Genomic DNA, 14939 nt, shown 5'->3' with positions numbered 1-14939 from the left:
TATTCCGGCCTCATTAGCCAATTTTACCATGCGATTCTACTGTTTTGTGTTTTTGCTAAATATTGTAAAAGAGCCTGTAATTATGAAGACATGAGTAGTTGCACCAGTTCCAAGGAGGAGTTGGTTGCCAAGCAACTGCTGAGTGGAGCCATGGTGACAACGAACCATGGTACCACACAGTTTGTATGAGAAAATAATACAAATTTAAATTCAAGATGATGCAAGTGTGTTTCCTCTGTTCCTTCTTCGCCTCCATTTGTGCCAGATAATGTGTACTTCAGGTTAAACCAAATAATTATTCTACAAGCGTCCCCTTCTCACTTAATGAGATGATTACAAAGCCATCTTTAAATGGGAGTGCTATCTTGTTCTTGTAAATTCTGACAGCTTTGTTGTGGTAAACATGTGATGGTCCAAGATGCTCAATATGTTTGGCATTGACTGCTGATCGGTAGCCTCTTAGACATTACTGAAATCCATGCTGCATTCATTTCTCCCTGTTAAGTTTGACACATTATGCATATCGACTATCACCTTAACACCAGCACAACATAATGCTGTTGGCTTCATCAGACGGTGACCTCCAGCACGCACTGAGGATGTTGTGAGTGTGGAGCAGTCGGTATGAGAGTCAGCACCTCCAAGTCGGAGACCATGGTTCTCTGTCGAAAAAGAAGGTGGATGGAAAAGGTAGTCCTTCTGTATTGGGAGTGAGTTACTGCCTTGTGAAGGGAGGAGTTTGAGTATCTTGGGGTGTTGTCGCAACAGAGAAATGGAGCATGAGATAGACACGCGGTGTCAGCAGTAACGCAGGTGTTGTACCGGACCATTGTTGTGGGTAGGGAGCTGAGTTTACGTTCCAACCCTCACCTACAGTTATGAGCTTTGGGTAGAGTTTTTTTGGACAAGAACAAAACAAAATAATTTCCCCCAGGCGATTATTAAAGTATATCTGATTCTGAAGTCCAACTGGTAAAAGGCCCCTGGTAGACCCAGAACATGCTAGAGAGATTATGCATCTTGGCTGGCCTGGGAGGAACCCCCCATGGTTCTCCACGATAGCTGGAAGACGTTGCTGGGGAGAGTAACTAATATACACTAAATTAAGAAAAATACATTTTACTCATAATATGCAACAAAAATAATGTGTACTGTCAAATGACTACATACGGTATAGTAAGAAAATAAAGGGAAAAAGGTGAAATTTTAGGCTAAAGAAATAAAGCACATTAAATCAGTTTAAAATTTGAACTTTGTACCATATCATTGGTTCTTCGGATGCTGATTTGACCTCCTGACGCCAAACACACTTGACCTGCTGTGGATACAATCAGAATTAACTGAGTAAAATCTGTTTAGAACCATGTTATTGTGAATGACACACTACATACATTTTAAAACTAAATAATTACCTGTTCATCATGCCCTCTCCATATCGGTGACTGAATTATTTGGTTGGTATATCAACACAAAATACTTGATTGTTAATCAGTACAACCTTTTAGTTATGACTGTGATAATGGAGCTCAATTCTACTTGACAGGCAGAACTAAATAAGCCATTTTTTCCACCCACAGCTTTAAAGGACTACTTCACTGTGGTGCATAACAGTAGGGTCTCTTTATTTTTCTCAAACACCTACACAAACTGAAAAGAACAATATTGCACATAAAACTGTTAAAACGATTAGCAAGTGCACAACAGCAAACTAAATTCTCAAGAGGAACATAAACTTCTACATGGCCAGTTACTGAGAGCACATTCAAGTGCTGAAGCAGTCCACCAGTTTCTTTGAATTCCAGGGACCTGCATGGGTGCTCTGGAACTGTTGCTTGACCAGATCTTTGACTGTCTGGTAGACGGAGGCTTCCACCTACAAAACAAAACAAACCATTTACAATTCCCTCATATTCACCATAACAACACTTGATAGTTTTACAGTTCTACGCGTCTCCGAGCACTGAGCATTCATGTTATCATCTATAACTGACACTGGGGATGCATAATTAATTACATATTAATCACAAATGTTCGTTAGGCTACCACAAGTAATGAAAGTGATTGACAATACTGACGCCTAAAAAGCGTGCTCCGCTCGTAGAAAATTCCGCTGCATATCAAATCAAGCGCTTCCTGAATCAACAGTCAGCCTCCCCCGGGGGTGACAGAGATGTTTTGGCTTCACTTTTTGGGAGCTGTTATGCTGCTGTGCATGCACCCTGCAGCAGCAGCAGCCTGTGAAATCTTTTCTGAATGTTACGGCTGCAGTCCAGTGTAGAAGAGTGATATACAACACAGCTTAACGAGCTGAACAAAAATCAATGTCTGGAGCGAAAGGCAAAGAGTTGGTCCGTTTTTGATACAATATTATTTATATTTCTCTTCTAGGAGATGCACTGAATACAGGTGAAAAATATCCTTATTTTAAGTTTTAGTCTGACGCAAGGATTTGTTAATTAGCAGGAATGTAGCACAACATGGAAGTGAAAGCAGTGCTGTTTATTTAATTAATAATTGTGATGAATAATCAAGACCTCAAATTGATCAAAAAATAAATGTGATTATTATCTTGGTCAGCCCTAGCCGACACACACCTTGACACTGTGGTAGGTGGGAAGATCCAGCAGATAGCTATGCCCACCCAGCTGTGCAACTCGGAGGAAATGACTGTAGAGGGCTCTCTTGCAAAGTCTGCTGGAGAAGCCGGGCCCACTTACAGATGGAGAGCTGTAAAAAAAAACAAAAAAAACATCACTAATATTTCAATGAATGCTTCCCTATACATCTATAAATTATCTTTATTATATACTATCACTTCATAATAAGCGTAGACTGTTTTAAGTACATGTGGAATCTTGTACTATTTACATCCCATGTTGTTCAATGTACACCAGTCTTACTTAAGATACTGATTTGAAGGTATATTGTATCTAGCCACAACTTATGATACATATACATCCAAAAAGCTGTGCTACTAGCAAGTAAAGCCTTCTTGTCTACTGAAGACTTGCGTTGAAAAAACACCATCACCAATGTGTCATAAAGAAACTAGACAGTTAATTAGCAGCAGCTAGGGTTGAATGGTGTCTCTTCAAGCATAAGACCAAAACTTGCAAATTTAAATTATGTGCAGTGCATTAAGTAACTTTCTCATAACAATGTTTCCACCTCGAAAACTATTTTGGAAGATGCAGCTGTGCTGAACATAGAAAAGTGATCGACATGACTATTATTCAGCGCTGTTAAAGCAAAAATGTTAAGCGTGGTCTGTAGTGATAGGCTGAATATACAGATCATTCTATATCGCCTGCCCTGCTCTCTAAATATTGGCATTAGCCACTGAAAAATCCCTGTCGGTCGAGAGTTAGTGATCTGGCTGAGTGAGAAAAGGCATGATTTCCTGCAGGCAACTCTTTCCACTGCTGCTAAGCAACTTGGTGGGGGAAACCTTCGGGTGGATCTCTGGGCAACAGACCAGTAGTCAGATCCCAGATTTGTCAATACAGACAAAATTTGAGGGTGGTACTGAAAGCATTGCTAGAAGTTGACATTAGCAGGTGACTGTGCAAGCCAAGAACCGTTGCTTCAATGATGAAAACCATAGCTAAAAGAAGCTAGGAATAGCGGACATGCTACTTTTATCACTAAATTAAAGTCATCTGATGCACTGGAAGCAGCATTTTGTTTTCAGATTTAATTTTTTATTTTCACAAGGTGTCCTTGCGATCCTTACAATTCCTCTTCACCTCCCCCTGCACACTTTATGCCCTGTATTCTTACCCTTAAATTTATTCTCTTCTATTTCAGGGAGCCTATTTTTCTTTGCCTAATAATAGTTTGTTGTTTGGAACGTCCTGCAGAGCTCATCCTGACACTATAAACCATGGTGTTGCATAAAACTAACAGTTAAGGCTGCAGAAGAGAACACTGCAAGCACCAAACAGGATATCGCAAATCTATTTTTGGCTTTAATCTCTGCTCAAGGACAACACAGCCCCCAGTGAGAGCCACGTCTTTATCGCACTCTAGCTGCCGGACATCAGCAGTTGTCTGTGGTTTCAAAACTAAGAGATGGCAGGACAAGCAGGTCAGACAAGCAAACTGCACAATGTTTCCCACAGACAAGGTAACAATGTGTGGTGCAGGAACGTTTGGAGACCTTTTGAGTGGCAGGGGCTCTGACCTCTGCCCTTTACAGACTCTGATAACAGATGATGATAGATAGCACGATGACAGTTCTGAAGGGAAGGAAGACTGGCGTTGTTTATAATTATTCAGCTCAATCTTAATTCTTTAAAGCGGGGGTTGACACTAAGGTTTCAAAAGCAACTGCCCATAAGGCAAGTACAGGTAATATTCTACTTGCCTTAATGTCATGTTCATTTGACCGAATAAAAACAAAAGGCTGTTAAACAATAAGGAGTATAATTTAATTACACCTTTCAGCAAGCAGCAAGCGTTGTCCCACATGTAAACACTCCTTACCACATAGAAACCAAAATGCACTCCCTGCACATTTTGCACAGAAATTCAACATTTTGGAATTGACATGTTTTTTTAAGGAATATCAGCATATCTATATTTGTAGAAGCTGAGATCTCTGCGAACTCACACATGAGTGTGTTTACATGGACATGAATATAAAATGTATGAGGCTTATGATCATATTCAGGATAGGGTGTTTACATGAGCACAGAGAACGCAGGTTATTCATATTACCCGTACACATGAGGAATACCATTCTGTTCAGGCGCTGTTAACAGAAACAAACCAGCGTCCGGAAATATCGAACACTACATTTACTAAAACGTAACAGCTTAACTGCTAATTTCTTCTCTGCTCTGACCATCACCAGCTCAAGCCATCCTCTCTCAGAGTTCATCCTCTGTCTTTCTTCACTTGCACATACACACAGACTGGTCTACGTTGCCTTCTGAGCTATTCCTGAAATGATCTACGTAATAACTTCCTCCGGGCCGCTGCCAGCCTGTGTCACTAACAGCGTGTAGGACAGGAAAGCAGTTGATGAAGATACACAACTTCTTTCACCTCCAAAGGACAAAATTACAAAGTTATTTTCTAACAAAGTTAGAACCTCCGAAAAAATGACCTGCTGCGGCCGCCGCCATCACCTCTGTCTCATGAGACAACTGATGTCTGAGAACTGAGAACGTCAACAACCAAAGTCAAAAGTCGATAGTGCCATTGTATTCACTTTTCATCTCAACCAATTTGAATCGTCACACATTTTAAGAGATTTTTAACTGTCTCAAGTTGCATATCAGTATTTCAGCACCAACCAGAAGTTAGAGCGAAAATGTGCGCACACACAGGCTGCAGTGAGGTGCGTCTCCCTGTGTGTGTGTGTGTGTGTGTGTGTGTGTGTGTGTGTGTGTGTGTGAACGAGAATGACAGGGAGAAAGAGTGCTATGCGAAGATGAATAAACGGAACAAAATTTACATTTAAATATAGCATCTATCCATGGAACTGGCTGCAGGAGTGTAAATGAGGTAAACTTTAGTCAGGTCAAGACTCTCTGCAAGAGGAGTACAGGACATCATACTGCTCCCACATTTGAAAACTACAGTAGAAGACATCTGCATCTTACCGATCAATGATGAAGCCCTTGCTACCGTCCAGCACTTCAATATCCTTGTCTCCGAGGCACCAGTTGACGCTGAGATCGGCATGCCACGGGGAGGTCACAGCAAGCCCCAAATTGTCGCCACAGAGAAAAAGGATACTGTGTTTTTTGTAGGATGGCGGCAGGAAGTCCTCCCATCCATCACCCAGTCGCGTGTTGGTGATATCAGACATTTCCCCATTTATGAGCTTCTGGCTCCCTAAATAAACACAAAACCCTCAGTATTTGCTCCTAAATCTTTCTGGAATTTTCAAACACACAGGTCAAAGAATGTAACATTAAACTACTTTAAGTGACCATTCCCATTTCACTAAGTACATCATATCATAACAGCTTTATGAAAACAGTAAAACATCTCACTTACTGTTTATGGAAATTAAACCACCTGGATAAAATATACCAGGCTTTGCTGTGCACAAAAAACATCACACCTTTATTGTGCCTTCCACCTGATACGTTAAATTGCTTTCGGAGAGTTAGAGGAGAATACTGATTCCACTCTTACGGCTGAACTACATGGGCTGCGTAACACGGCTGTTGTGGTATGCCTGCAGGAGAGCACTCTTTACCTAACACCATGCTGGTGATGTAGAGTGGCTGGATGAAGTGGGTCAGTAATGCACCCTGCACTCCAGTGACAGTCCAGCAGCACAGCTTGTCACTCCCAGACATGCAGCAGACTTTGGCACCCCAGAAACTTGGGTCAAGGTAGGGTACAGGGACCAGCAGGTCCTTGGCATGATACTGCAGCTTCATGTCGGCTAAATATATATCCTTTGCAGGGCTCCTAAACAGGACACAACGTTGTATTTTACTCATATAGATACCATTCTAACTCAAAACAAAAGTTCACTCAAACTCACAAGCCCATTTCTAAAGACCCATGAACATATTAATACTGCTGTACTCAAAATGTTTAGTAAAAAAAAAAAATGTGCCTCACACATAGAAAATAAAAAAAAACATGAATTCATTACAAAGAGTTAAAGTGTTATTTTAAGGACATGTATTAATAGGCAACTTGTGGGATGCCACTATACTCAGAAGTCAAATCTACAGTTTTGGAATAAATCCTTAATTTATATCATCCCAAGTTGTTTACTACACACACTGCAAAACACTTCTTTCAACAAAGCACAAAGAAGGGAGTAAATGTACTTGAAGTAGTTCTTGGCTGCTCCTTCAGGACACTGATTAGTGTAGAGATGCAGACTCATCTTTGGTTTGAGCTGAAGCTGGTGGCTGTCTGCAGTGCTCTCGAAAATACAGTTCTCCTTGACCTTTGGATCAGCATCAAAGAACAGCAGGAGCTGTTTGTAGAGAAACCTGAACGCAAGCCAGAAAATACCATTCTCACTTTGAGCCACACCGGCACTTTCAATGCACCAAAAGCATCAATGGTAGAAGATAGTGGACATGCTGATCCAGGTGGCCTGCTCTAACAAGACAGGAAAGGGCATGTCATGAATTCATTCCATATATATATATATATATTTCAAAGTTAAGGTTTTCTAAATTAGGGTGCGTATTTGGAAGTCATATAAGCCGTTTTGTACCTTAGGAGAGCCCGTCTGGCGATGACGATGGCGTGGCAGTCATGCACCATCGTCCCATTGTAGCAAAGCCACTTGCTGCAGCTTGAGCAGCCAGCACCCAATGCCACCACCTTGTAATGCTCACATGGACGATTCGCTGTATCCAGCACTTCTGTTTGTCATGTGTGAAGGGCATTTAACCACAAGGGGAAGAAGTGATCACACATCTTTAACAATACATTTAAAAAATCTTGACAGATGATAAAGTAAACTAGCAAGAGTGAAATGCCTTTTATAAACCATCCTCATCATTCATTCATTCAGTACATTCAAACTTCAATCAGACCTTGAATTAAGAAAAGAAATAAAAGCTCTCCAGTATCAAAATGTCAAAACCACGGTTGGCAATGGCAAGCATGGTGCAAAATGCAATGATGTTATTATTCAAAGCATGAAGCAACACACTGGAAGTATATGAACCTAAACAGGAATGTATTTAACCTAGATACTGTCAATTATCCTAACATCAATGTCTTCCTTTTAAAATCCACCTTTTTGTCTGCTACAGCATGAATATCTACTTAATTTTTCATTACTAACATAACTGAGATGCTTACCTCTTATCAAGACAAATGCTGCCATGTGGCTCTTGCAGCCATGGAAATCAGGACACATCTTCAGGAGGCTGTCGAACTTCTCGCTACTTATTGCTGCCATGTGATTCTTGTGCCAGTCAGTTTTCCAAACTAGAAAAAGAAACCAAAAAGAAATCTGTAGGATCAGTAATAAAATACATTTTGGACCAGGTCATGTTAGTTCTGTTCTAAAAAAAAACCTTTCAGATACGAGTGATAACAAGGCGGGCTGGCCTTGAACATTTTCACAAGATATTATTGCTCTCAGTGAGGCAGATAAAGATGTATTAGGCTGTTGCTTTGTGATGCTACAATACTGTATACTTCAATGCAATAGCACTGATGAAGAATATTTTTCAACTGAGCGCCATGTAACCACAAAACAAAAAGATAGACCACAAATGCAATCCCAGAATTTCAATTTTCCACATCATTTTGAGACATTACCACCATCCATCTGTTGCCATGCTTTATGCTTCAACAGGTATTTTTTCTCTGTAAATTTAAAAGTGCAACAGGTCTTGCCAAGGGCATTATGAATGAAGCAGCCAGTCATATATTTATTCTTACTAAAAATCTAGGAACAGAGACTTATTGCAAATCTTGTTAAACGAGTCAAGCAAATGCATGTTTTCATCCAGTGTTATCTCCCAGATTGCCATTTCAGAATTCCTGGGGGGCTTTTTATTTCAATCACGTTCGGCCTGCTGAGAAATAAGTTTCATTTGAGTTTGAAGTTGTTCATCAGGTGAAACCTTGCAACCTTTTCTTTATGTGCTCTCCTAAAAGCCAATCAAGTAAAATAGTCTGTGTCTGTAAATGTTGAGTGGAATGAAATGGAGAATGCAGTGTTGTGCTTGTGCAGCTTAACATTGCACTTGTTTTGCGCACACTTTGGTGTTATGAAGGATCTTACAATAGGTGCTTTAAAAGTCCACAGGAACACAAAAGCTTTAGAAAATTTGAAATTAGAAAAACAGTGTTAACATTGGCTCTGGCCTGTGTTGGAAGATGTGTAATGACTCTGCTCTCCTGACTTCAGGACAGAAAAGAGCCTGAACATAAATAAGTGACCACTGGGTCCTTGGAGTGACTGGAAGGTCAACAGTCTAGAGAACAGGATGCGTCCACGTTTAGGGTTTGACTGTGGCTTTGAGCAGGGAGCAGTTCCTCAGTAGCATCTTTCAAGCTGCAACAGGGAGCCAGACTAGAAGTAGATAGTAAATGCTGACATCACACTACTGCACCTTCCGTCACTGTGCTCTCGTCTGGATTCTTGAAGTCCCTGATCTGGTCCAGGAGGAGCTCTTCATCCGAGAGTATGCTTCCAGCGGGCGACATACCATGGAGAGAGAGAGTGACTGGGTCATCATCCGAGTCTTCATACTGACAAAAACAAAAGAATCAACAGTTATAAACAAACACTTCTGTCCATTCGCTGGCGAATTGCCAGTTTTCTGTGTCAACCTTTCTTTTTTTCAGTAGTAGAGTAGAAAGAGACACTGTGTTGGTGATTTAGCCACAGTTTTAACCATTTAACCAGACTGACACGATTGCAAGATGGAGTCTTTGAGCACCGCGTCAGAGAGGCAAATCTGAGCGGTGCAAACCGCTACCTAGGGCGCTGCTGCTACATTGGGTGCTACCGCTACATCAATAGGAAACGAATGGAACCTAAATAAAACAACACATTTAACATTTAGCCTCTTTATGCAATAGCCCCTAAGTAGTGGGAAACCCTGACATTACCTCTTTCTATTTACTTACCACATCTTCCAATAGGATGTCGCCAGAATCAAGTTTATCTTCTTGTTTCTGGATAGAAGCCCTCTCAATTCTGTGTTCGTCATCTCCTTCCGAAAGTAAAGACTCTTTGACTTGATCCTGGTCTCCGGATGCAGGTTGATCTTTTCTACGATGGTACCATAATCAGCAACAAGATTTTACATTGCACATTGAGCAGCTAATCCCTCAAAACGTCGTAATTAATGTAAATGATTGCACATCCCAAAGTATCACTACAGTAGGTGAACAGTCAAAATAAACATAGATGCTAATATTTTAAGATTTTCCTCACCATAATTTTCAATAAATAGCAGGAAGGAAAGAAAGGTGAGCTTCAAGAGCAACGCATAATTATGACACTCATCAGGAAGTGCCTAATAAACCATTTGATCTTTGAGTCAAGGTAGCGTTTCAGTTGCCAATTTTATAGTTGACAGAAAAGAAAAATATGGAAAAAGGAGGATGACTTAGGCAAAAAAGGTGCAGAGCAGATCCAAACCAAGTACACGACATGTGTCACAACCAAATGAGCCAGTGGGTTGTCTACTGTCTGCCGTAACTATGGGTACTCTTAGTAATGAGCTTCAGTAACTGACAGTGTGAGTGTGTCTGTGTGTGTGTGTGTGTGTGTGTGTGTGTGTGTGTGTGTGTGTGTGTGTGTGTGTGTGTGTGTGTGTGTGTGTGTGTGTGTGTGTGTGTGTGTGTGTGTGTGTGTGTTTGTGTGTGTCTGTGTGTGTGTGTGTGTGTGTGTCGAATTTGGAACGGACACTCTCGCCAACAGGCTCCTCACCTGCCCTATCTGAAACCTCAGTAACAAGCAACAACAACAGAACAAAAGCCAAATAGCTATTGACAAAGAAACAGTTACAGCTTTGTTTAATAGTTATATAGTGCACCCTGAAAAAAACTAAAAACCCTAAAGTGAAACAGAAAAACAGTCAAGTCAGGCCCAATGCAAGAGTGGCAACAGTGGCAGTGCATCTATCATGTTTAAAAACAGGGTTAATATGTCACCATTGTCATGTGTAAAACGGATAAACCTTTTTTTTTTTTTAAGTGGGGCTGCGTAAGGTAATTATCCATAGTCAGTGTAGTAGATGAGGGTTAGCATACCTCTAGCTTGGAGAAGCAGACAGGAGTACCAGCATGAAAGCTAGGCAACTAACTGCTGTGGACAAGGGCAGCAGCCAAACAAATTTTATCCACCTAAAAAAATCAATATCATGTTAAGTATCCACTATATTTAGAATATTTTCTCAGCTTTACCTTGCCGACAGATAGCGTTGTTTAAGTTTAAACAGGGGGAACTACAGCTGTCTTATGATCTTGAACACTTCGGTGTTTTAAAAGGGTAGGAACTAACAACAGTACCAAATACACTAACAGCTTGAGGCAGTGGTAGACCAGCAATTCCTGTGTTCTGTGAGGTAAAATTATTGTTTTTGTCAATGGAGTCTGGGGGCTTTGGCTTCAGTTCCCCTGCGTGAACTAAGCAGTCTGATGGTAAGGTAAGGCTATGAAAATATTCTAAATGTAGTGTCCACTTTTTCTTTTTAGGTGGCTAAAATACGTTTACTGTAGCTGCTTCCCCCATCCACAGCAGTCGATTGCTTAGCTTCTGTGCTGTCCTCCTTCCTGTGTTACCAATCTGTAGGTAATACACTAACTATGGATAAGTACCTCACACAACCCCACTTCAAAAATATCTGAACAATTCCTTTAAAGTTTAGGAAATGCTCTGAATAATTTCTTACTTTCAAGACACAAGGAGGGTACCAACTACTGTAAAAAAGGGTCCAGTCTGTAATCCAGGCAGATGTACATTTAGCAGTTAGCTAGTTGTTCTAGTAGTGTATACACACACACACATATATACATACATATATATATATATACACAGTGTTACTCAAACCATAACACAATTCAACACTGCCACCTTTTCATTACCTCAAGCCAGTAGCATCATTAGAAAGGGGCACATCATCCATCAGTTGGATCCGAGTACGGCGGCGGTGCAAGCTTCGGTCAAAGTCTGGCAGAGAAGGAAAACTAGCAGCACCTCTTCTTGGACTGTATTTAAATGCATCCTGATTTGCCATGATTTAGGAGAAGCCTGTAAAAGAAATAGTTTTTTTTAAGTTAGTAAGAGGGTTGCAACTTTAAAGTGTCCCAAATCCCTAATTTTACAACAGACTCAGGGTTTCCTATTTTTGTTTTGAGAGCTGCTCCTAAATGTGCTATTTGTTCTATTTCTATTTCACTCTGCCTTCAACTTCGAGAGTACCACAATCTCTAGGATACAGAAAACACCTTCATGTTGAACCTTGTTCACAGAAATAAATTACATGATGCATTTCCATGCTGCAGCAGCCAGGGAAACAAGCCTAACAACTCTAATTTGCACAATTGGCAAATCATTTGATCATTGTTGGTCTAACTGATTTCATACAGGGACCCATACTGGGTGAAGCTTTTCTGTTTATAACCTTTATATTTATTAAAAGTGAGATGATATTCACGCCAGTATTTTTCTGTTATTTCACACTGATATTGAGTTTGAACAAAATGAAACCATTAATGTAGAATGGTTTCCTATTAACTATAATGCTAACCATTAAACACGTGATAGGATCCTTTATTTGTAGCAACACTGGATCTGACACACTTGACAACAGCTAAGAAAGAGGTGCAAAATCATGTCTGGTATTTTAAAACTTTGAACAGATGGAAGAACAATAAAAAAAAAGATACCATTTTAAAGATGCCACATTGGACTCTGGGCACTGAACTTGTCTCATTACTTCCTGTTTGTTAACGTCAGACCAACTGATAAACTAGCGTAATCGTTCATTATTAAAGGGTATAAAAGCACCAGTTGTTAGACCAACATGAGTGCATTAACGCTAGGTTAATCAATTTACAGCAGCCACGGAAAGTAAACGACAGTTAATGCGACGCGCTGTTACATAGCGACGAGGCCAACGTTCGCCAAAAATGACGGTTGGCTGATTAAAATGCGTCATTAACGGCGTATTTTAACAGTTGCACCGTTTTAATGCAAAACTGAGAAACGTTAAACGTCGACTAACGTTACCGTTTTTTTCCGTTTTAGCCGCTGAAACTTTTTAAGTAATGTTTGCTAACGTTACATGTTTTAGCTACATGAAGCTACGTTTACACGTGTTTCCGCTTCAACGGGCAGAAAAACAGACGTCGAGTTTATGAGGTTGAGCTATTTTAACTTCCAAATAACGTTAAACTGTGGCCACACATTAGCCAAAGTTTATAGCTAACTTGCGTTAACGTTTATTACCTTTGGTCTTTAGATGTTTCTTTAAATCAAAAGAGCAGAGGGAGGGAGCGAGGAGGTAACGTTCGTCGCAGTGGAGTCCACCAGAGCCGTGGAGAGGATGTGTTAGGTGGAACTGGCAACCTTGGAGGTGGAACTGGCAACCTTGGAGGTGGAACTGGCAACCTTGGAGGTGGAACTGGCAACCTTGGAGGTGGAACTGGCAACCTTGGAGGTGGAACTGGCAACCTTGGAGGTGGAACTGGCAACCTTGGAGGCAATTGCAGGATGGAATAGAAACAATGTTTTGATGGTTTTGATTCACGTGCTGCTGTGAAAACTTTAATTAATTCCATTCTTCTTTATTTCGAACAAATTTTAAACAAACAAAAAAAGCGCGTGACACAACATAAAAACCCCAAAATGTCCGAAAAAGAAGCAGGAGGAAGCCAAAGGTTATAATTGTTATACTTCCCACCCCTTATTCTACTGCTCATAATTATCTGTACACATTTACAGCTATTTCCATATGTAGCCTACACCAAATGATTTAATTTAGTTGTTATATTTTATAATATATACTGTACATATGATAGGTTTAATTTGCTTGGTTATTAGTTTATATAGAGAAACTTGCAGCCTGATATTTCCATTTTTTTTTTAAAAACATACACACTACATTGCCAAAGGTATGTGGGAAATAACAGTATTGTGATGAAATAGCCTCCAATCTTCTGGCACTGATGTAATCCAGTTCATCCCCAATGTGTTGGATAGGGTTGAGGTCAGTGCTATGCACAGACCACTCAGATTATTTCACACTAAACTAAGAGAAATTTCTGTTTCAAATCTGTGTGTTGTGGCATTAAGATTGGAACCATGTATAAATATACTTTTTTAATTGTGTCACTTTCCTCACAAGCCTACATGATAGCTGTATTTGTTGTGTAATATAACATTAGACAAATACTTGAATGCAACTGAGGCATGATAAAATCAGAAATGACCAGGCTGGTGTCCCCTCAAGTCGGTTACATAGTTGAGTAAATGTCATATTTTCCAGATCTCTATTTACACTGTGAGATCTGTGTGGATGTCACCATTTCGGTGGAATTGAGATTGAATGTGGGGAAATGGGAGGAAATGAAAGCGCGGGGTCAGTCATGTTTTATGTATAGATGCAGTAAATAAGCAAATAGGTACAGAATGGTTTGGTGATTTCTATGAATTTTAAATCTGTAGTGTTGCACACACACACCCGCTCATTCATATCGATATAAATACCTAAAAGCATCCACTGAAAAGCTCCCGCGATGAAATGAGTTTGCAGTTTTAGAAATGAAATCCCTCACACATACACATACACTTTACTAAGCCGCCTATATGTGTGTGGCATTATTTGCAGTAGAGAAATGTTTCCCTGATCATTGTGCAACTCTAGACTGAACTCTATTTCCATTGCCTTCACCTCAAGAGAAAGCCTTCATATCATTCTCTCCTGAGCCTTTTCGTGAGTGTATGTGCATACGTGGGTTTGTGTGCATATGTCCCAGTGTATCTGTGTTTCACGTGAGACTGAAATATTAAGTCACTCCCATCTCAAGGGAGCCTGCTGAGGCGCAATGGAAAACTATCCCATGTGCCATCTTCATTTTGAATACCACCTATTCCCTTCCTGACTCCCATCCCTTTGTCTCATTCTATTCCCCTTTCTCTATATCTTTCTTTTTTTTTTCTTCTTTGATTTCACGGCCACACACTCGCTCACAGCTGAGAGATTTCCCTGTTTAAAAAATGGTGGCACACAGAACACCGTAGAGCTTGATTAAATATATATTTTTTCCTGCTCAGGGACACTGTTACCCAAATACATTGTCACAGCTTTTGTGTTGGAATATGGACGGGCAAAACTGTGAAATATTGAGCCTGTTAATACCTTTTCTAAACATATGTCATTGTGTGCATTTGTGTTGAGGTGTGATTGTGTCGGTGTGCTTGTATGTGTGTATGTGTGTGTGTCTTTGTTTGAAAAAACACACAAGCACAGTTG

At 40.3% G+C, this 14939-nt stretch overlaps 1 protein-coding gene across 1 annotated transcript; it reads right to left on the bottom strand.

Moving 5' to 3' along the window:
- Positions 1-1762: 1762 nt before the first annotated feature.
- Positions 1763-11699, bottom strand: adad2 (adenosine deaminase domain containing 2; the record flags this gene model as incomplete). Its single annotated transcript, XM_083927230.1, has 10 exons — positions 1763-1873; positions 2595-2727; positions 5610-5844; positions 6215-6432; positions 6804-6971; positions 7202-7352; positions 7798-7926; positions 9063-9201; positions 9583-9727; positions 11548-11699. The coding sequence occupies 10 exons, from the start codon at positions 11697-11699 to the stop codon at positions 1763-1765; spliced, it is 1581 nt and encodes a 526-aa protein (XP_083783356.1).
- Positions 11700-14939: the final 3240 nt, after the last annotated feature.

This window comes from Echiichthys vipera (genome assembly GCF_963691815.1).
Source record: "Echiichthys vipera genome assembly, chromosome: 14".
NCBI classification, from domain to species: domain Eukaryota; kingdom Metazoa; phylum Chordata; class Actinopteri; order Perciformes; family Trachinidae; genus Echiichthys; species Echiichthys vipera.
This window is presented reverse-complemented; position numbering and strand designations above follow the sequence as displayed.